Source organism: Gopherus flavomarginatus, chromosome 4, assembly GCF_025201925.1.
Source record: "Gopherus flavomarginatus isolate rGopFla2 chromosome 4, rGopFla2.mat.asm, whole genome shotgun sequence".
In the NCBI taxonomy this organism is placed as follows: Eukaryota; Metazoa; Chordata; order Testudines; family Testudinidae; genus Gopherus; species Gopherus flavomarginatus.
In genome coordinates, this window is record NC_066620.1 from 197,445,354 (window position 1) to 197,467,305 (window position 21,952).

Genomic DNA, 21,952 nt, shown 5'->3' on the forward strand with positions numbered 1-21,952 from the left:
AAATGGCTACCACAGAGATTACATCACTGAGAATTTTAATCCATTGGTTCCACTGTTATGAGACTTGGAAATCACCCTCTAATCTTTCAGCACAGTTTCGTGTGTAAACTATTGTCTTTGCTCTTAGGAAACTTTTGCCTTGCCGAATACAGCCAGTATTTATATTAGTTGGCAAATGTATTATTCGGTTTACCCATCCCTGACGTACTGGGCCTTCTGTAGAACTGTTATCCCTCCCAAGAGCTATAGATGATAGACAGAATAAATAGTCATGAGGAAGACAGAGGAAATAAAACTAAAGGAAAAAGATACAAATGTTTAAATCTCTCCCTCCCACCCCATGATATTGATGGTGTTTTTCTATTGCCATTTGTCTTGTAGATCTTTGCTATGAGAGTAGCAAGATTCAGGATATGTTTGGAAAATCTGGTTAGGCTCATACATTTTGGGGGTTGGTGTGATGAGTTAGGTAATCTGAGGTAAAAAAGATCTGGTGACCCACAGGCTTGATATTCCTTATAAATGAATGTGGAAGGGCTTCTTGCAGCCAGGGTCATGAGACTGAACCAAAAGTCTGCTTGCACTCAGGCACTCAGTAGATGTAATGAAAAGGGCTTCTGATAGCAATGTTCTTCCCAACTCAGGTAGCAAGGGAGGCAGGAAGATGTCTAGATCCTATGTTAGACCTATTTGGAGCAAGAACTCCTTTTACAGTTCACAACCCAGCCCTTTCACTGAGCATTACTTGTCAGGACTGAGATCCCTGGGAACACTGGACCTGTGGACACAGCTGTGGTAGTTTTACTTTCCAAGGGTCAGTCTTCCCTCCTAACAACTGGATAGATGTATGCATTTGATTGGATGTGGCTGACTCTTTGTTTCTCTGGGTTAGTCTTGCCCATCTGATTCCCATTATTAATGGTATAATTATTAATGGTATCTGATAATGGCATAGCTCACAATTACACCATGGAAGGAACCCTGCCCCCAAAAGCAGCCAGATCAGGGTGGTGTAGAGGCACACGAGAAACATGTGCTGTACAAAACCTCATATAAAAGCACTCCTTTCCCATGAATAAACATAGAAAAAAACCCAGGGTGAACCAACTACACCAAAATAAACATACTCACAAAATTTCTAGTGACATTTTAAAAGAATTTATTTTGAATGAGGCAACAAAGAGTAAAAAGCCCATTATTTCAGCCTTTTCTGGGTCTTTTTGTAAGGAGTATCTACATATAGTTCTAACTACTGTATATAAGCCTGAAAAAAATTATGTCCACACATTTTCCTCTCAGAAATAGAAATATTCATATTTTGGCATTTCTTTCATATGACGCCTGACCCCAAGGCCATGGGAGACAGTAGTAAAACTCCCTTTGACTCCTGTGGTGATCAATGTTGGCAGTAAAACTTGTGAAGAATAAAATAATCACACAATTTGATTAAAAACCTAAAATTTTGCAGTGCAAAAAAATCAGAAAAATCCCTAAATTTCTGGGTCACAAAATTATCCCAGAACAATATTTTATTTTTTCCTGAAATTCATGGCTTATTTTTCTAAATAATACTGCTATACACATGTAATGTTTATGATTTGTTTTAACAAAGCATTATTTATTTATTGATTGATTTATTATTTTTTATAATTTAGTGGAGGAAACTATCTGATTTTTTTTTACAATGGGACGAATTTTTCCTTCTTGATTTTATTCCCAGAATTTATTTACTTTCTTCTTTGGTTTGTTCACAGCGCATGTATTCATCTCCTTTTCTTTTTCTCCCAGAGATAACTATGAGAGTATTTTTGTGGTTAATTTCTATTCTTTGAAATAATTGCATTTGTATTTCCAAGTTGTTCTTTAACAAGATCACAAATCTGACCTTTATCTGAAACCCTAGCTTTTGAGACTATTTACAAAATTTACCGTACATTATTTACTTGGTCCAACACACAGTGAAGTCAATGTAAAGACTTCCATTGTTCCTAATGGATCAGGCTCATGACCCAAGTAAAACTGGTTATAATGAATAACACAACAGTGTAATAAAGAATTCATTTATTGGCTTTTGAAGCACATTAAAATAACCCGCTGTAGATTATTCAGTTTCATTTACAAGTACAAACTCAGACAGTATCTTCACGAAGTTCCAATATGTTGATTGCTGTCATCTTTTAAATACAGTGTGATACAAATTTGTGATTTTAGCTCTTCTACATGTCCATTCAGGTTCTTATGCGCTGCTGTATATTTTCAATAATCTGCTGAATATTCAGTTGCTCATCAGCAAGCTGCTGGTCAATAAATGTTTGCAATTCTATCCATGTCTTGGAGTCTTGGTCCATGCCCTTCTGAATCAACAGGCGTGTTATTTCCAATTTTTTTCTGAGTGCCTCCTCATATAATAGGGGCATTGATTGCCAGTCAAATGGTGTAGGCACATCTATTCTAAGCTCTCCTTGACGAACAGCTATGTATGGCCTTATGCTATCAGCTGTCATTTTCTCAAGATGATGGAGCAACTCCATGATGTACTGGAGGAATGTAGAGTACTTTTCTATAGTCAGATCAATTAATTTTTGTGTTGCACTGATTAGCCTTTCATAGGCTTGGCTGAGTTGGTTATAGCCATCCTGTATTTTCACTTTGACTAGTTTGTTATATTCAGCAGAACTCTTTTTGGCAGTTTCAGACCAATATCGGATCTTTTCCTGCGCAGCAGAAGAGAGCTCAATGGCTTTCTGTCTTCCTTTTCCATCAGCATCAGTAACTAGATCATAATACCTCTGGCCATGGTTTTCCACAAATTCTCGTACTTGATCAGTCAGACGTGAAACCAAGTCAGCAGTATCTCCAATGTATTTGGCATGCCAGTCCACTAGAGCATCTAATAGGCTCTTTAACCAATCTAGCACCTTGTCTTCTACTTCATAGTATTTGACTGACCACCCAACTAAACTTGGATCAAAATATTCCTCCCGCAGTGCTTTTACATATAGAAGAATCTGATGTAATTTCTCTGAAATCTCTTGAAATGTCTTTTGGCTAAAGTCTTTTAACTGAGAAAGGTGTGTTTTAATATTCTCTGTTGAGGATCTCAATTTTTCTGCATAGTCTGAGTTGACAGCATCACTGTACATCTGTTGTGCTTGAACTTTAATCTCTTCAAAATTTTTCGATTGTAAGTTTCTAATAATTTCTTCTACATTTTGGAAAACTTGCTGCACTAATTGTTTCAGTTGCCTAAGCTTTTCTGCAAAGTCAGCCTCATGAAGAGTAGCAAATATCTGTCTGGCTTTGTTCTGCAAATGTTTTAGCATTTCTTTAATTTGATCAAGCACTTCACTGCCTTTGAGAATTCTGTCAGAAGCAGGAACTTTAACTTCCATCTCATTGACAAATGCAATCAAAATGTCAAAATACTCCTGCATTTTTGAAATGCATAGATCAGTAGCTTTTGCTGCCTCCTCTGTAGCCATTACATAGAGTTCTTCACCAGTATACTTCTCAGCCAGTCCAGGGACCCGGAATTTTGTGATCTTCAGGAATTCGATGGTTGAGTCAATCAGGTGCTTTACCCTCTTGTGGTATTCCCTTATTACATCCATTGTAGCATCAAAAATCTTTGTTCTTATTTGCTGGTAGTCAATCTGGCCTGCTTGATATAACTGTTTAGCTTTGGCTGTCATCTCTTGGTATTTCCCAGTGGCATCGTAGGCAGCTGTGCGGAGGTCAAGATCCATTTCAGCTATTTTTCTTGTGGCTAAATGGTATGCTTTGTCAGCCTTGTTTTGCATGATGTTCTTCAGCTTTAGGGTGGCTGCACTGATTTCCATCCCTGTATGCTCGCGGTGGTACTTGTTAATACTGTCATAGAGCGCCTCCGTCATTGTAGGTATCTTTTCTTTTAGACCACTCAGCATGTCTGTAGCAGCAGCATCGTTCCAGTTAGTTTTGATCTGAATCAGCTCAGGCTTCTTGAATGATATCTCACTTTTTAATAAGTCAATTTCTTTCTGAGAGGCAGACTGAAAATCCAAAAAGGATAAGTGAACAAACAGATTCCGATTCAAACAATTCAAATAAGATTACATGCTACTTCTGTTCTAAAAACATGACCCTAAATTATAGAGGGATTTTAGATTGGCATTTTCTTCTCTTGCATTCAATTTTAATATAAACTTGGTTTTGTCTATCATGTGTCTGCATATTTTTAATTGCTGTATTGGATTAAATTCTGTCCTTACTCCTAAAAATAGTGGAATAAGAAAGTAAATTAGGGCAGAATTTGGTCTCGTTATTTTTTATAACATCTTTCTGATTCCTTTGTATTACCTGTTAATTGTATCAAAGCAAGATGCAAGAATTACTTGGAAAGGTATCAGTTCTGCTCATTCACTAAGCTCTCGTCATACTATTGTTAAGATTCTATTTAAGTATTTTATATGATGAATTGAAAGAGATCCACTATCTTAATACAAAAGCATTAGAAGTATGCAATCCTCCAATGCTTTAAATCAACAAGACTACTAGCATAAATGTTACTCTAGTTTTGGTCCCCCCACTACAGAAAGGATGAGGACAAATTGAAGAGAGTCCAACAAGGGCAATGAAAATGATTAGGAGGCTGGGGCACATAACTTATGAGGAGAGGCTGAGGGAACTGGGGTTATTTAATCTGCAGAAGAGAAGAGTGAGGGAGGATTTTATAGCTGCTTTCAACTACCTGAAGTGGGGTTCCAAAGAAGATGGAGCTAGGCTGTTCTCAGTGGTGGCAGATGACAGAACAAGGAGCAATGGTCTCAAGTTGCAGTGTGGGAGGTGTAGGTTGGATATTAGGAAACAGTATTTCACTAGGAGGGTGGTGAAGCACTGGAATGGGTTACCTACGGAGGTGGTGGAACCTCCATCCTTAGAGATTTTTAAGGTCCATTTTGGGAAAGCTGTGGCTGGGATGATTTAGTTGGTGTTGGTCCTGCTTTGAGCAAGGGATTGGACTAGATGACTGCCTGAGGTCTCTTCCAACCCTAATATTCTATGATTCTGTGATACTCAGTATGATTAAGGGTTGTTAAATCAGACCCTAAGAAAGTAAATACATTTCCCTGATTTCAATGTTACACAATTTAAATTCTTAATTTTATGTGATATCTAAATTAACGTATCACTATCTTGGAATATTAAGTCTTTTAATTCTGAAGTTATTGTGGTAGATTCTCAGGAATGGAATTTTTTGTTGCCAAACCCAATAAGTGGCTTTTAGCTCTGTGCCTCACAATATACCTGAGATGTGTTAATGATTCCACACAAAACCCTTGACAGGGACCTAGAACTTAGGCTCAGTATCTCATTACCATCACTTCAAGGTTGCTGGTTCTAGTTTGGGCCATTTCTACAGTAAGTACAAGTACAGTAGAACGTCAATTTTTATGAACACTTATCTTACATATGACCAGTTATACAACCCATTTTCCCCAACAGAAGAAAAATCACATAACAAGAGATAATGAGGAGCCCGGTGGCACCTTAAAGACTAAGAGATTTATTTGGACACAAGCTTTTGTGGGTGAAAAACTGAAGAAGTGGAATTTTTCACCCACAAAAGCTTATGCCCAAATAAATCTCTTAGTCTTTAAGGTGCCAGAGGTGTTTTTTTTTTTCCCACGAAAGCTTATGCTCAAACAAATCTGTTAGGCTTTACGGTGCCACTGGACTCCTTGTTGTTTTTGTGGATACAGTCTCACCCGGCTATTGCTCTGATACATAACAAGAGATGTCATGAAGAACAAATCAACATCCCTTCACATTCCCGTGCCTTCAATGCATTTAAATTGCTTTGCAGTGATTTGAAGGACAAAGAGAAAGTAGTGCAGTGCATCATAGAGCAACTTTTGCACCATACCTACTGTAATTGCTCAGTCCTCAATTAGTTCATAAAATAGGGCTTCTACTGTAATCTGATGGCTGTACAGTGGTTTATATGCAATTAGTTTGATGCACTTTGTTCACTTCCTAATAGATGCATATTTTTGGTCTCAAAGCTCTGCCAAGACTAAATAGGTAGGGAGCTTGAACTATTTTCTTACCTCTAAAAGTGTTTACAGAGATATTACTTCCAGACTGGGATTAAGTCATATTGATGAGATTGGATGGCGTAAAAGAAGCTCACATTGCAGGATTAATATGCTTTCCTTGGACAGAAGTTAGTTTTCAAAACTGTCACTCTAGCCCGTTTAGTAAGCATTACAGTCACTTTAAAAGGTAAAAATCCAAGCCTCATGGTGTCTTTTTGCTTCATTTCAAGCTTTGCCTACCTGTTGAGTTTGGTAGTAAATTTTCCCCCGGAGAATATCTGTGTCCATCTCAACACGAAAGCCCAGGGTGCCCGCAGAAGGTGAAGATACCGATGAGGAGATCCTGTGCCTATCTCCCCAATAACGCATCTGAACATCAGTAAAGGTTGGGCTGGTGATCTTTAGTAATGCAGTGTGAGCCAAGACTCTGATATAACCAAGAACAGAGTTTAAGAAACAAATGAATGTTAAGCTACAGGGCAGCTCCTAAAGAAATACATATTACAGTATGATTTCTTACAGTATCTCTCGTGATTAATAAAAGTATAAAGAAAGCCAAAGCAAGCAAAAGAAAACTAAGAGTTTTACTATCCACATTTTATCTTGGGACTCTGACTAACACATATGCAAATGCAGGGTAATATACTATACTATTTTCTCAGGCAAAACTCCATACTGAGGTTGGTTAGGAGTTTTGGTTGAATTAGGACTTCAAAATAGGCCCTGAATGTTGTTAGCTGATTCTTACAGTTAGATTTTTACAAACGAGCCTCCTTCTTTTTCCATCTGTGTACTGCAGGCACAAATAAGTGTAGACAGAAATGTTGTGCCCACAGTTATTGTTGCTTGCAGTCACTGTTACTAAGCCCCTGATCTGCAGATGAAATCAGGTAGTTGGACATCCAAGTCACTGTAAATCTGAGCATAAATAATTGCAGGTGAAAATTAGGCTTCCAATGACATGTTTTTGCAGAAAGAGAGCCTTGGTGGAGGCTGTGTTGAAAATCAGGATCTTCGATTATATGAAAACCTTAGTTACATCTCACCAGTTATGTGAAATGGCAGGCTCTTCAGAACAGTTGTATTTGAGAAGAGTGCTTTCCAGCTTCCCAGTTATCTATTGGGAGTGGAGTGGTGAGGGGTAGTCCCGGGAGCAAAGGGAGCACATTTATTCTTTATAATTACCACGAAGCACTTTGTAGGAGTTAGGTTTCTAAGCCATAGTCTGTTTCTTGTCATTTTGTCTATTATGAACCATGTCACCTAAGCAACTCTTTACCTAAATCCTTGCATAGTTAGATGTTCCTTATAGTCCACACTCATGTCACGATGTGAAAAGCTGGCTGTTATCTTTTCCACAGACACATCACCTTCATTTCTGATGGTTGATACAGCTGCAAAAGAAAGATTTTGCATTGTGTGAATTTCTGGAATCACTGCAGAAAACAGATCACATGGTATCCTGTATTTCAGCTGGATACATCACTGTGGGTCCATAGTCACACACCACTGTGTGGTAAGAAGTTAGATGCCCACAACTGCAAAATACAAAAGGGCATGCATATATCTGTTTTGTCCCAGACATTTTAAAATGCAAGAAATGTCCTGTAGCTAGAAAAGTAGGGAAAATAGGGAAATAAAAATTGGGAATTTTACAGTTCCTTCTTCATGTCTTTTATTGTCATTTGGATATAAAAGGCCCTTTTGCTTTGCTTTTTGCCCTTGATGCAGAATATAAATGGAGCTTTCTCTTCTACAGCATGTCATTTTACATTTACCTCTTGTTTTTACTATAACTTTAAAGTTTGGTGGTGCTCATAAAAGTGGCTCTAAAAATGTTTTTGTGGTATTCTGAGTGTGTGTTTCAATAATTTTTAAATCAGATGTTCTCAGTTTCCAAGCAAAAAGATGGATATTTTTTTAACTGACAGCCTTACAAACTGATCCTGAGATCAGTCAAGCTGGATTCTGTATTACCACCCGTGATAGAGCCTAACTAATCCAGATCCCATTCAAGTCAATGAAAAAATTGCTACAGAAGAAATTATTCCCTTAGTTAATCTGTGCAACCCTCTGAGCTTTTGGTTGATTTTTACAAGAGTAAAAGATTGAGCCTTTAATTGATACTTACTAAAAATAAACGGGTTGATGATATGCAAGAAGAAATAGAAACTCTCTCTTTCTTTTAGCTATACTGGCTATGCAGGGCTAACAGGAGTGAGAAGAAATAAAGTTATTTTGTCACTAAAATGAACACAGAGGAGGAAAAGGGATCCTCTTTTACATTCCTCTTTCACAGTACAACTGCACTTCAAACACAAAATAATTGTTGAGAAAAAATAATGTTAACATTTTCAACCCAAATTTTGGAGTATGAAATTCTAAAGTTCATCTTACCTTCCAGGTCATATTCCAGGAATTGTAGTGTTGAACTGGAGGTAGAATCAATGGAATATGTAAAAGAGTCCTTGTTGTTTTTTACGCCTGTTTTCCAGGTGACATTATACAATGGTGAAGCAACTCTGAAAGATCCAGTCAAAGAACCGAATGCAGGGAAATAAATTCCAGCAGGCAAGGATATTTTGAGAGGTGGGATCTCTATTTTCTGCTCAGGAATTGTAATTGTTGGCAAGTCAAAGTCTGCAATCTTACTAGCCACTTCACTCAGATCCACATACATATTACCAAGAGAAATGCTTTTTGGAAGTGTGAACTGAGATAGAGTTATTTGGTACTGAGGTACTGTCACCTCAAAGTATGGAATTTTATATTCTTCCAGTGTAATGTACTTGTTTCCTACATCTACTTTGGGGAATCTCATTCTTGGCAGAGAGGGTAAATTGATGTCAAAAGGCATTATGCTTAGCTTGTGTGGAACTTTTATATTGCGCAAGTCAATGGTATATGATGGAACTTGCAGGGTTGTGAAAGGAACTTGAAATTCTGGAGTTGTGAGAACTGGATCTGGAGATTCTAGATGCATCTCAGGAACACTGATTGTGAAGCCGTCAGCCAGTCTGTTCACATATATAGGTAAAAAGTAACCATCTTCACTTTTTGTATAAACTATGGATGCAGAAGTATTTAAATACTGCTTTGTGTCAGCACTGGTAGTGAGGTCCAGTTTCAAGATATCCCATAAACTCTTTTCATAAACTGGAAACACAATGTTCCTGAGGAAATTGACATGTCCTTCCAAAGACCCAGAAATGTCAAATTGTGCCTTTGATTTTTCATTTGCTAACTGCATATCATGACTGAGAGATAATGACTGAATTTGGCCTTCACCCTTCCAGCCAAGTTTCTGGTTTTCAGTGTTGATGTTCATTAAAACTTCCTGATTAACTGAAGCTATGTCCAGGAAGGAATTTGGTTGAGTAGCTTGTAGCTGAAGAGAAGCTGACATACTCCAAGGAACCAGTTCTAAGGTTACTCTGCAGCTCTGAGTCCCTTTAGTTCTCAGAAGAGGGGTACATTGTGCATAGTTTTCCCCATTGTGCTCCCAGACTGCATAAACTCGATGTGTAGATGCTTCAACAGCAACTTTTTCTGTCATTTCCACATTCCAGATTCCATCTGCTTTAGAGTTAGCCTCCAGCTTGACTGAGGAGCGAGCTCCATTAGAGTTCAGGTAGGTATTTGCCTCATGCATTAGCATCCCAGAAAATGGATTTAAGGTGTATAACATTCCATTGATGTTTCCTTTTGTTGCTGTCTCTACAGAAATGTAAGATGTAAGACTTTCCAGAGTAAGTTTGTGATCAACTGCACCTTTAGCACTGGCACCATATCTAAGAGTATCAAAATCATAATTTAAATTAATGGCTGAGGAAACAGTAGGCTTGGACTTAGTGTTTCCTGTAAGCTCTTGCTTGAAATTCATTTTAAAAACTGGAATGTTGATCTTTGCATTTGTTGTCACTGAAGCTTCCATATTCCTCTTTGTGAGACTAACAGTGCTGTCATGCTTTCCTTCCACAAATTTATTATTACTCAGGGACAATGCTGTGGCCAGTTTCAAACCTCTTTTCCTTGTCAGGCTTGTTGTGGCATCTAAATTAAACTGCAGTGCATCAATGACAGAAGAAGATGAGGAACTGAAGCGAGCAACAATATCAGACTGGTTGAAAAGCCCAACATTTGTATTCAAGGTAATCACACTGGATTTAAATGAAAAGTCATAGGTAATGTTTCCCAAAGCAGGAATCAAGATATGGTTTGAAGAGCTGTGCACTGTGAATTTAGGAAGCTTAAGTGTGCGCAGATCTTTGGGAACATGAAGGACCGGCATCTCCAGCGACGGTAGTACTAATGTGTAAGACGGCACTGAAAACCCAATAAGTGGAATGGTGAAGCCTGTTGTGCTTATTTCTTTGGGGATCACATAACCAAATGCTGGCAGCTCTGCTGTAAAGGGAGACACCTCAATGTTCACAATGGGAATGGTATATCCAGGAATCCTGAAAGTCCGTGGTAGTTTGTTGAATGAAGTTTCTACTTTATATTTGTCAAACTGTATCTTGGCTTTGTTGTATGAACTGGTGAGAAAATCTAATGCATTGTCCCTTCCTTTCTCAAAATGTCTGTTGAAGAAGATGATGTACTGATTAATTGCTTCATGCACTGCTTTTAAGGGAAGTGGGAGTGAGTGCATGTCTTTGTTCTTCTTATATTGGGCATTCAGATTTAAATCAAAGGATTGCTTTGTAGTCTTCAATAAATCCTTCAGGCCTGTCTGTTCCCACAGTGAATACCCTTTCATCATCTGAGAAGTTTTGATTCCAACATAAGGAATGTGAAATTCAGGAATTGATAGAGGAATGTTTAGGAAGTCCAGGTTGGCTTCACCATTCATTTCCACATGAGCTTCAATCTTGTCTTCAGTGTTCCCAGCAGACATGCTGTGGGAATATTTGTACTGATTGAACCTGCCACTAGCTTGCCAATGGACTTGCTGAGCAGAGGAACTTAGCACCAAACCATAGTTATTCAGAAATTCAATTTTGCCAGTCAGCTTCAATGGAAAACTAACTTTAACATTCCCATCATTGTTTGTCGATATGCTAACTTCAAAGGGCTTCACCAAAAAGGCAACATTATTATTTATGGTTCCAGCAACTCTCCCATTGAGCTTAGCCACATGATTTCCTTTTATTTCGACTTTCATTGTTGCAAGCTGCCCTGTGCCTTGTACACTTAAAGTGCTACGACCCACATGTTGCGACTCAACTTCAGACTGAAGCTGAAGTGTTGCATAGTTTAGGAGACCACATTCATAATTCACATTCTGGTTGACTTTCAAGTATTTATCGTTTATCCTGTTTTCAGCAGTAAATGCAATAATGGGCCCCTCCATCTTAAAAGTGACACGGGAGTCATGGGTGCCTTCATCGGAGAAATCAGGAGAAGCCCATTTCCAGTTTCCTTTACCATTGGAAGAAAATGATATGTGTCCTGCTTCTAACTCTGTTAGCATGTCATTCATCAGATCAGCCTGGCTGGAGAGGTCAGCTTGTGGGATGTTCAGTCTGTGAGAATATGTTGTCCTGCTCTGCATCAAAATTTTCCTCTCTAGCTTGACTAGTAAGTTGTTGTGTACTTCCATCAAATTCTTTGTAGTACGTAAGCTTGTAGTAGTTTCAGCTTTCCCCTGTACAGAAGTCCCCAAAAATATCACTTCACTGTTGTGATCAACTTTAAGGAGTGTATGGGTGACTTTCATGGTTTCTTTAAGGATCAGTTGCTGCATCTCAGGGGCTGAGAGGCGTGCGTCCGCGTTCACAGTGAAAGCAAGGAAATCTAATCTGGATGTTGCTTGAGCTGAAACAGTGGCTACAAATTCTGGGCTGTTTACAGAAGCTGTAGTGTTCTGAATGCCAGCAAAAGTGGACAGTGTGAAGACTGGAGAAGCTATTCTGAAAGCACCAGACAGTTTGCCGAATGTAGGGACAGTGACTGTGTGTGGAATACGTGGCAGGTGGTACTCTGGTATCTGAATGTTAGGAATCTGGAACTCATTTAGATTTAGTTTAGGGATCAAGAATTCAGGTATTTGTGGCTCAGGTATATGAATTTCTGGGAAAGAAATGTCAGAAAAAAGCATATCTTTCATCTTTAGTTCTCTAAAATACATGTCAGGTACTGGCAATTGAAATTCACTGGACATCATTTGGTCTATTGTTTTCACTATCTTGAGTTTGATTTCATTCAGGTCAATTGTATAAGAAGGAACCTTATAGGTATTTAGAATAGTAAATTCTGGGGTAGTAAACCTGACTGGAATTTGTATGTCTTTAAGTTTTTTTATGTGGATTTGATAAGAAGGGATATGAAGGTCAGTTAATGGAACTACGAAATCTGGTGTTTGAAAAGTCGCTTCCCGGAGAGCTCGGAGACTGACTTGAAAGGCAGGTATGTTCACTAGGCCAGTTCTGATTTCAGGAACATTGAAACCTGTTTCAACAAACACATTCACTTTTTCCGCCCATTTTTTTACATCATACTGCTCAGCTAAAAGAGCAATCTTCTTAGAAGCAATGTCCCATTGGTCAGAAATATATGTGACAATGGTATTGTAGAACTGGCTTGCCTTCTGAAGATATCTCTGGCATTCTTTTGGAATGTCCATTTGATAAATCCTGTCTCGTAGATCTTCCAGGTTTTCATTTAGCTTGACTTTCAGATCAGCAAATACTGTTGAGCTTAGGAGGTCCCTGAACCAATCAATGACTGCTGTAAGCTTGGTGTCTTTTAATTGTTCCATGAATTTTGAAACTGCAGCATTGACATCCTTCATATACTGTTTTAATGCTTCTGCTTTCTGTGAGAGTTCTAGAGTTCTGATTTCATCATTGATTTTCTGGGTAATTTCCCGGATTTTGTTGTTTGTTTGATCTACAAACTGGTTATAATCAAAATTCTTTAGCTGTTTTATAACCATGTCAAGGAATTTGTTGACTTCATCCATCAATTTTTGATAATCAAATGCTTGCACTTGCTTGACAGCATCATCAATAACACTAACAATTTTATCAAAGAATGATCTTATGTCAATTTTTTTCAGGGAAATGGTTAGCTTTTGGACAATTTCTTTCACTTTATATTGGTCAGACAATTGTATCATCCTGTCCATTAGAAACTGAGCCTGCTTGTCAATCTCATACTTCATGATCATGTCATGCATTTTGCCTCGGAAAGCACTGATCTTCTCAGCAACTTCATAATCCTCCATCAAATTGAAAAGAATATCTTTAATTTGTTCAATAATTTCATTCATTTTTTGAACTGGTAATGAACTCCTGATTTTTTCTAGAAGCTTTTTAATGTCAACAGCCTGTACCTGTTGTTTCAAATTTTCTGCAATATGTTTGGCATCAATATTGTGAATCTGACTCTTGAGCTCTTCTAGTTTTCCTTGTACCTGAGCTAAGATTTTGTATTCAGCATCCATATTTTGAATCCAGGCTTTGGCACTGCTTTCTATTTTGCTTGGGTCATACTGAGCAATAATGGACTGTAAGTCTTGAATAGTGTTAATCATCGTTGCACTGATTTTATACTGTTGATCCAGAACTTTCATTTTTTCAACTATTTGGTCAATCAGTTTTTCAATAACTATTCTAATGTCATACTGATCATAATTATCTCTGATATGTTGCTCAAGTTGTATCAGGTAAATCTGCAGCTGAGACAGTGCTTCCTGCAAACTGATTCTGGCATTTTCCAGTGCACTTTGGATGTCATCCGTTGTTATTCTATAGTCCTTTGTGAAAGCAACCAATTTCTCTTTCATGCTGTTAACCTTGCTTTTGAAATCTAATTTGTTCATGTAGTCATTCACCTGCCGTGGGAGCTTATCCATAGTTGTCCTGTACTTCCTCATATATTGATCTATATTTATGCTTTTAAAGTACCTTTGTATAGACTGCAGTGTGGATAGAATCACACCCCTGATTTGTTCAAAGTAAGCAGGCAGGTATTCTAGGAATGGCAGGTTGATAACATGCTCATCCTTGTTCTTATCATATTTCACAGAACCAGAGATGCTGAATTCTTGAGGCTGTTCCATGGCATCTCTCAGACCTAGAACATCAATTAAATTAATTGGTTCAGACATTAATGGTACTTGAATTGGTGAGTCCATTATAGTGAGGTCTGCTAAAGCTTGTCCGCTAAGTTCCACACCAGTTTTTTCTGCATCATTGTAAGCACTGAGGTCCTGCGTGTATACATTATTGTTCACTTGACTCTTCAATTTCCAGGCACTTGACTGCTCTGACGGAGTGAAAAGCATATGGATTTTGTTATCAAGTAATGTAGTGTATTTTTTTCCAGTAGTTAGGCTGTGACTGGTAGATCCTTTGTAATCATGGGAGAACGTTAAAGCTAGGGGCTCTGCTTTAAACAGGAATTTGCTGTACAGTTGTCCAGTATGTTCCCCCATAGCAAATAGTCTCCCATCACCAGTGGTGTGTACATCAGCAGTGACAGTAAATGGGGCCATAGCAGAACGTACTACATTGGTGAAATGCAGGGATTTTGCATCATAGTTTGTATTGATAGTAATTGAGGAAGCAAGCCCTGCAACATCCAGGTTAATTTTGTGGATGAGTGCTGTGCCTTGAAGTTTTGCAGCTGTGTCTGTTTTAAAATTTGCAGCCAGATCAGCATAAGTGATGGCGTATGTATGCTTCACTTCATCTGTTCTGTAGGCTCCTCTCACATTACCAGTCAGTGTCAGCTTCAGTGGCTCCAGTCGTAACTGTGCTTTGTTGGTTACATCAGTTTCACTGTATTTTAAGTCATTGTTCAATTTAGCTGTGAGTGAATAGGGCTGCAGCTGTAGCTCAAAATAATGCTTGTGGGACTTGTCAGAGCTGATGGTATTGTCTAATTTTGAAGTAAATGTTAAGGATAAGCCAGGAATGTTCAGCTCATTCACGTGCTCAAGATTCATTTCCTTGTATGATCCTATCAAGCTATTTGAAAACTTGAGTCCTTCTCTATTAACTCTAAAGTTTAAGACATTTTTGCTGTCCATGCCCAGAATTGTGCTCTGATATACGCTTCCTAGTGCTATTTCCGTTAGGGCCATTCTTCCATCTACGCTGAATTGTGCATTGTGTTTACCATAGCGCCCCTTAGCAGTAACTGCCAAGGTGCCTCCAGAAGCATCAATTCTAGCATTCATTTCTTTCTGCAACATTAGTGGATTAAACTGCAGGTTTGTGGTTGCGCTGCTGGCCAAACCATCCTGGTTAATCCTTAATGTAGACTTATGTGCTGCTCGGTTTCGTTGACCATTCACAGCAACATCACAATTTAGTTCAAGACCCTGGGAATTAAGGGAACCTGAAAGGACGGTGTAATACCGGTTTTCTTCATAAGTTGCTTGGTATTCAGAGTGAACTGCAGCCATTTGCTTTGCCAAAATTAATTCAAACTTGTTGAGACCCGCGAGATTTTGGTATCTTCCATTTGTTTCTGACTTCACATTCAGTCGGCTCTTTTCATACTTCAGTGAAGCTGTGTTTGTTATGATACCACTCTGAATATTAGAGACTGAAGTGACTGACAGTACATCATCAGTTCGCTTGCCAGTTATCTGGTTGGTAGCGTGAAGGTAAGATGAGTCAAATGTCAGATTGGATTTCCCAGTTAAGTCGTGGCTGTTTTTGTTATAGGTGCTTGAGAGAGTGTAAATTCCTTTAGCAAAGGCTGAAGCAACTCTCAACTCCCCTTCCATTTGTACTTTGTTGATATTCAAATTATTTTTCTGGCTGAAATCCATATCTGTAGAAAAGGAGAGCTGAGTGCCCAGAGTGCTAGATGCTGTCAGTGAAATGGTCTGTTTTACAGTGAGAGTAGGTTCATATTTGTTTGTCCTGATATATTTAAAATTTGAATCTAGGAGTCTGTGATGTAGGGAACTTTCATATGTGCAGTCGAATGTATTCTGATCATAACATGCTTCTCCAGAACCTGGAATAGGAGATAGGGAAGGGGGAAAACAAAAGATATAAAAGGTATAATAAATATCTTACATTTCCAAGACAAAATAATATACTATTTATGATACCATTAAACTTTCAGAATTGCATATTATTTTGTTCAAAAAGCCAACACTGTTTTGGTAAAGTAAATACTAAACATTTCTATAATATTGGATATTTGCTGTCTGCAGCTAAATTTTCAAAAACAGCCTTTAAATTAACTCTTATTGTGATAATACATATAAATCTATCAGATGAAATAGGCCATACCATTGTTTAAACTTGAAATGAACAAACTATGTGCCAAACAAATCATCCAGATTACAGTGTTCATGACACATCTCTTTCATCGTCTTCATTTTTATTGTGCATCATGCTAGGATTTTCAAAAAAAGTCTAAAGCTGTTAGGCAGGTAAATCCCATTGAAATTTAGATTTAGGTGCCCAGCTCCCTTTGAAAATCCCAGTTTCATGATCTAATCCTTAGAGTAGCTAACTGTCTAGAGCACCCATTGACCTCTCAATAGGAGTTTGAGTTAATTCAAAAGGAATTTATGACACCTAGATCCTTTCAAGATCAGATCCTTAGGCTGGGATTTCCTCAGGGCAAGGTCTTTGTTTACCTACATATATGGTTTTGTATATATATGTATAGGCACACATACACACACACTATGGTGCTATATAAATAGCAAACGATAATAATAGCAATACAACTGCACCTGCATATTTGCATGGCAAACTGTTAGGTCACAAACACTGATTTCTGTGCAAAAAACTACCTGAATTGCAAGCACAGATAATTGCAAATACTAATATAGGACCTGATTCTGCAAGCACTTAAGATTCCTATTGAGCTTAATGGGACTAGTCATGTGCTTAAGTGTTTTCAGGATCAGGGCTTCAGAGGCTGGGTTGGGGCCCCTTGGAAAATTTGGATCTGAATTTTTTATTAAAACTATCTGGATTTATTTTTATCATCTAATTAAATAAAGTTCATATTACATATTTTAAAAAGAAGAAAAGATTTGAGTTTACACAACCATTTTTTAAAATAAACAGTTTGCAAATGAATCTTCTTTTCATGGTACATATAAAAATAGAGACATTTTAAAAGTAGATTTAAAAGTGTAACACTATTAACAAAAATTCTTACCTTGCACACTGTATGAAAGTAGGTCGAAAACAGAATCAGCTTTCATCAGGTAACTAGTTTTCAGACTAGAAACATTCTTTGTGGTATTAGCCACTGTATAAGATGCAGACCAGTTGTAATAATTGCTGTATACGTTTGTGGAGATCTCTAAAGTGCCCAGTAAAGGCACACGAAGTTGGTAGGACTCTGGAACAGTAAATAGTGGAAGTTGATACTCCTGAGACGGCATATTTATTCCAATTGATTTCATTACCAATGGAGGTGTTTTTACAGTCTTTGGCAGGCTTATATCATGCGATGATCTTCCGCCAAACGGCAATGGGATGTTAATTATAACATTGTCCTTGTTCCAAATATATTTGATCCGTCCATCACTGTAACACAAAAATTACCCACTGTTATCATTATTTAAAACTCTATGAAACACACAAAGTAGTAGTTATTAATAATAATGATAATGAGGTAATTCATAAATACATTAATTTTAAGGGAAGAAAGAACCATTATGATCATCTAGTCTGTCCTCAGCACTCCACATACATCCACCAAGGAAAACTCTATGCAGCTAGGTATGTAAATGTTGTTATCCCCATTTTACAGACAAGAAGACTGAGAGATTAAGTGGGCCAACTCCACACAAAATGTCACTGGCAGGGACTAGATCTTTCCCCCCAAAATAAATTGACTAGACCATGCTGGTTACTTCTCTAGTTATTTTTTCCAAGGAAGTTAAACACAAGACTCTTATTTTGCTCCTGATTTTCTACTCTAATTAATACTCTGCATCTGCCATTTGAGGATCTTAATCTGCTTTATGAACAGTAATGAACAGAAATGAGTGTCAGAGACAGAGGTATAATATGCATTTTATAAATGAGGAAATTGAGGCACAGACAGAAAAAGTCTTTTGACCAAGGTCACATTCTAATAGAGTTACAAAATGGACTCCAGTTTCCTAACTCCCAGAATAATGCTCTAAGTGCTCTAAATGGCATCTCTTGATTGGAAGCCCTTCCTTTCTGATATCATTGCCACACTTATGCAATATGCTATGTGGAATAGTAGAAAAAGGGATCTGTTCATATTCTTGTGAATAAAAGTGATATGTTTGTAGAGTGTTACATGAAGGGCTTCATTATTATTAATTATTATTATTATATTCTATTATAGCTGCTGGTTATTTGCATATCTCAACATTTAATTAATTTTAGAAGACATTATTTATTCATCCAAAAATTCATACTGGAAAATGTGTTTATCATTATACACTACTCATTACTCATCTTTCAGTACCTAGTATTATTTTTCTTTAAAAGTTCCAGTCATCCCATCGGGTAACAGAAATGATACCACGTGACTGTGAAAAACTAGCGGCTGTAAACTGGTTTGGTGGGGCTGGGGGATATTGTTATGCACAGCGAAAAATGAAAAGAAATTGCACTATAATTTATAAGATCTGTATTTTTGGCAAGTTCTTTTTGTTGTTGTTTGCCTTTATCTGTTTCTCTAAATTGGCTTTCGATTATACGATGTTTGGGACAGACACTGTCTGCTCTGTGGCTAGAGGAACCAGGTTTGGAATCTTTATGCGCTACCAGAATATTAACACTCGTAATTTAATGATCCACTGCACAGCACAATGAATACCAAATAGTTAAACTGAACAGTTTCCAACACCATAGGCTGAAATTATTTGCATAAACTGTTCTGTGAATACTAACAAATAATAGATACATTTGCTGTAATCAAGACTGATTCATAAATAATTTGCAAACAGTACAACAGCATTATTTGTAATGAATTATTCTATCAGCTGTACTTGATTAAGTTTGTTTCTCTCTACATGCCAATAAGGACCACTCCAAAATTAGAGAAAATATTGACAAAGTTGTCATAAACAGATAGCTAAGGGTTAATGTTCTTTTACCTGGAAAGGAGTAACCTGAAACACCTTACCAGAGGACCAATCAGGAAACAAGACTTTTTCAAATCTGAGTGGAGGGAAGTTTGTGTGTGAGTCCTTTGTTCTTGTCTTGTGTCTGTCCCGCTCGGCTATGGGAAGGATTTTTCTATCTCCTACTTTTCTAATCTTCTGTTTCCCAGTTGTAAGTACAAAAGATAAAATAGTGATTTATAGGGTTTTTATTTTGTATTTACATGTGTGTACTTGCTGGAATGTGTTAAATTGTATTCTTTTGAATAAGGCTGTTTATTCATATTTCTTTTAAGCAATTGACCCTGTATTTGTCACCTTAATACAGAGAGACCATTTTTATGTATTTTTCTTTCTTTTTACATAAAGCTTTCTTTTAAGACCTGTTGGAGTTTTTCTTTAGTGGGGAACTCCAGGGAATTGAGTCTGTAGCTCACCAAGGAATTGGTGGGAGGAAGAAGTCAGGGGGATATCTGTGTGTGTTAGATTTACTAGCCTGACTTTGCATTCCCTCTGGGTGAAGAGGGAAGTACTTGTGTTTCCAGGACTGGAAATAGAGAGGGTGGCGTCCCTCTGTTTAGATTCACGGAGCTTGCTTCTGTGTATCTCTCCAGGAACCCAGGGAAGGAACACCTGGAAGGAGGAGGGGGAAGGGAAATGATTTATTTCCCTTTGTTGTGAGACTCAAGGAATTTGGGTCTTGTGGTCCCCAGGGAAGGTTTTTGGGGGGACCAGAGTGCCCCAAAACACTCTAATTTTTTGGGTGGTGACAGCTTTACCAGGTCCAAGCTGGTAACTAAGCTTGGAGGTTTTCATGCTAACCCCCATATTTTGGACGCTAAGGTCCAAATCTGGGAATATGTTATGACATGGTGTGCAGCGTTGTGGGAAAGATAGAATCCAGAAGCCAGTAGAAATATTATTTTCTTTTTCTCTGCTAGGGCTTTTAAGCAGAGAGAAACAGTTTGGTTTTAAAAGGAACCAGAGAGAATTTTTTTTTCTCTGCTCTCTCTTGCAGTTCTTGGCTTGCATATTAAGCAAGGAACCATTAAGCTGTGACAAACAGGTCTTTTGTCAGACAATAGCACTCCCATTAGGAGGCAATTACCAGCACAATACACATGCAAATAAAGTGGTTTTTCTGGTTTACTTTGCATTGAAAAGATTAGCTAGAGGAAGAAAGGGAAAAAGGCACTGTTGCTAGGCAGACCCCAGGAGGCAACAGAGAACCTGCAGTTCAGAAGATAAACACCGGAGGGCACCCCTACACAAGAAAACAGGAACCATGCCTTCCAATACAAAAATGGGGGCCGAAGAACAAATCAAAGAAGCTGAACACAGGCGACAACTGGAAAAAAAGACAAAAAGAGGTGGAGCTGAAAGAAAAGGAAGAAAGCATCAAACTGGCAGCCTACAAAAGAGAACAAGCAGCCAAAGAGGCAGCCCACAAAAGAAAACTAGAAGAAGAGGAGGTGGCCCACCGAAGGAAACAAGAAGAAGAAGAGGCGGCCCACCGCCGAGACATGGAAAAACAACAAAAAGAAATGGAAAAACAACAAAAAGAAAGTGAAGAGAGGGAAAAACAGAGAAAACATGAACTGGAATTAGAAAAGGCTAAGCAACATGCTCCAGCCAATCCTAACAACCCTTCGCCAGTACTTGTTCCACAGCACAGGAAATTTCCCACCTACAAGGCAGGTGATGACACCGAGGCCTTCTTGGAAAATTTTGAAAGAGCCTGTCTTGGGTACAGCATCTCTGAAGACCAGTACATGGTAGAACTGAGACCACAGCTCAGTGGACCTTTAGCAGAGGTGGCGGCTGAAATGCCTAAGGAGCAAATGAACGACTATAAACTTTTTCAAACCAAGGCCAGATACAGAATGGGGATAACCCTGGATCATGCCCGTCGGCGTTTCAGAACCCAAAAGTGGAAACCAGATGTGTCATTTCCCAAACACGCCTACTACGTTGGGAAAAATTATGAGGCCTGGATATCAGGACACAATGTTAAATCCTTGGAAGAACTGCACCTCCTCATACAAATGGAGCAGTTCTTGGATGGTGTTCCTGAGGACATAACACGGTACATACAAGATGGAAAACCCAAAAATCTCACCGAGGTGGGGGAGATTGGAGCCAGATGGATGGAAGTGGCAGAAAGCAAGAAAGCTACTGTCAAGGGGAATGAATACCCCAGAGGGCACACCAACCATAAACCCTACAACCGAGGACAGCCAAAGACCCCATATACAACCCAAGTAAAGCCACAGACGCCCTATTCTTCCACCTCACCAGTCTCCAGTAACTCACCTCGACCCAGTTACCAGTCAGATGGAAGATGCTTCAAGTGTAATGAACTGGGACATATCAAGGCCAACTGCCCAAAGACCGCCAACCGAGTGCAGTTCATTACACCACCATCACCCAAGAGATCCCCAGGCCCTGATGCCTCTCAAATACCCTTCGAGCGAAGGGAAAATTTGAGAGTGGGCGGAAAGAAGGTTACTGCGTGGAGAGACACGGGGGCACAAGTGTCAGCTATCCACCAATCCTTCGTAGACCCCAAATTCATCAACCCAAAGGCCCAAGTGACAATTTACCCCTTCATGTCACAAGCTGTAGACTTTCCTAAAGCTGAACTGCCTGTCCAGTACAAAGGCTGGTCAGGAATGTGGACTTTTGCAGTTTATGACAACTATCCCATCCCCATGCTACTGGGGGAAGACTTGGCCAACCAGGTGAAGCGGGCCAAGAGAGTGGGAATGGTTACACGCAGCCAAACCAGACAAGC

General features: G+C 38.6%; 1 protein-coding gene across 1 annotated transcript in view; it reads right to left on the reverse strand.

The window, feature by feature from the left end:
- Positions 1 to 2,222: 2,222 nt before the first annotated feature.
- Positions 2,223 to 21,952, reverse strand: part of APOB (apolipoprotein B) — a 67,617-nt gene continuing 47,887 nt past the window's right edge. The window contains exons 24-28 of the mRNA XM_050951650.1: positions 17,226 to 17,599; positions 8,475 to 16,058; positions 7,357 to 7,471; positions 6,318 to 6,504; positions 2,223 to 4,031 (exon numbers count right to left, since the gene is read on the reverse strand). Of these exons, the coding sequence (XP_050807607.1) occupies positions 2,229 to 4,031; positions 6,318 to 6,504; positions 7,357 to 7,471; positions 8,475 to 16,058; positions 17,226 to 17,599 (10,063 nt within the window). The 3' untranslated portion in view covers positions 2,223 to 2,228. The remainder of the gene's footprint in view (positions 4,032 to 6,317; positions 6,505 to 7,356; positions 7,472 to 8,474; positions 16,059 to 17,225; positions 17,600 to 21,952) is intronic.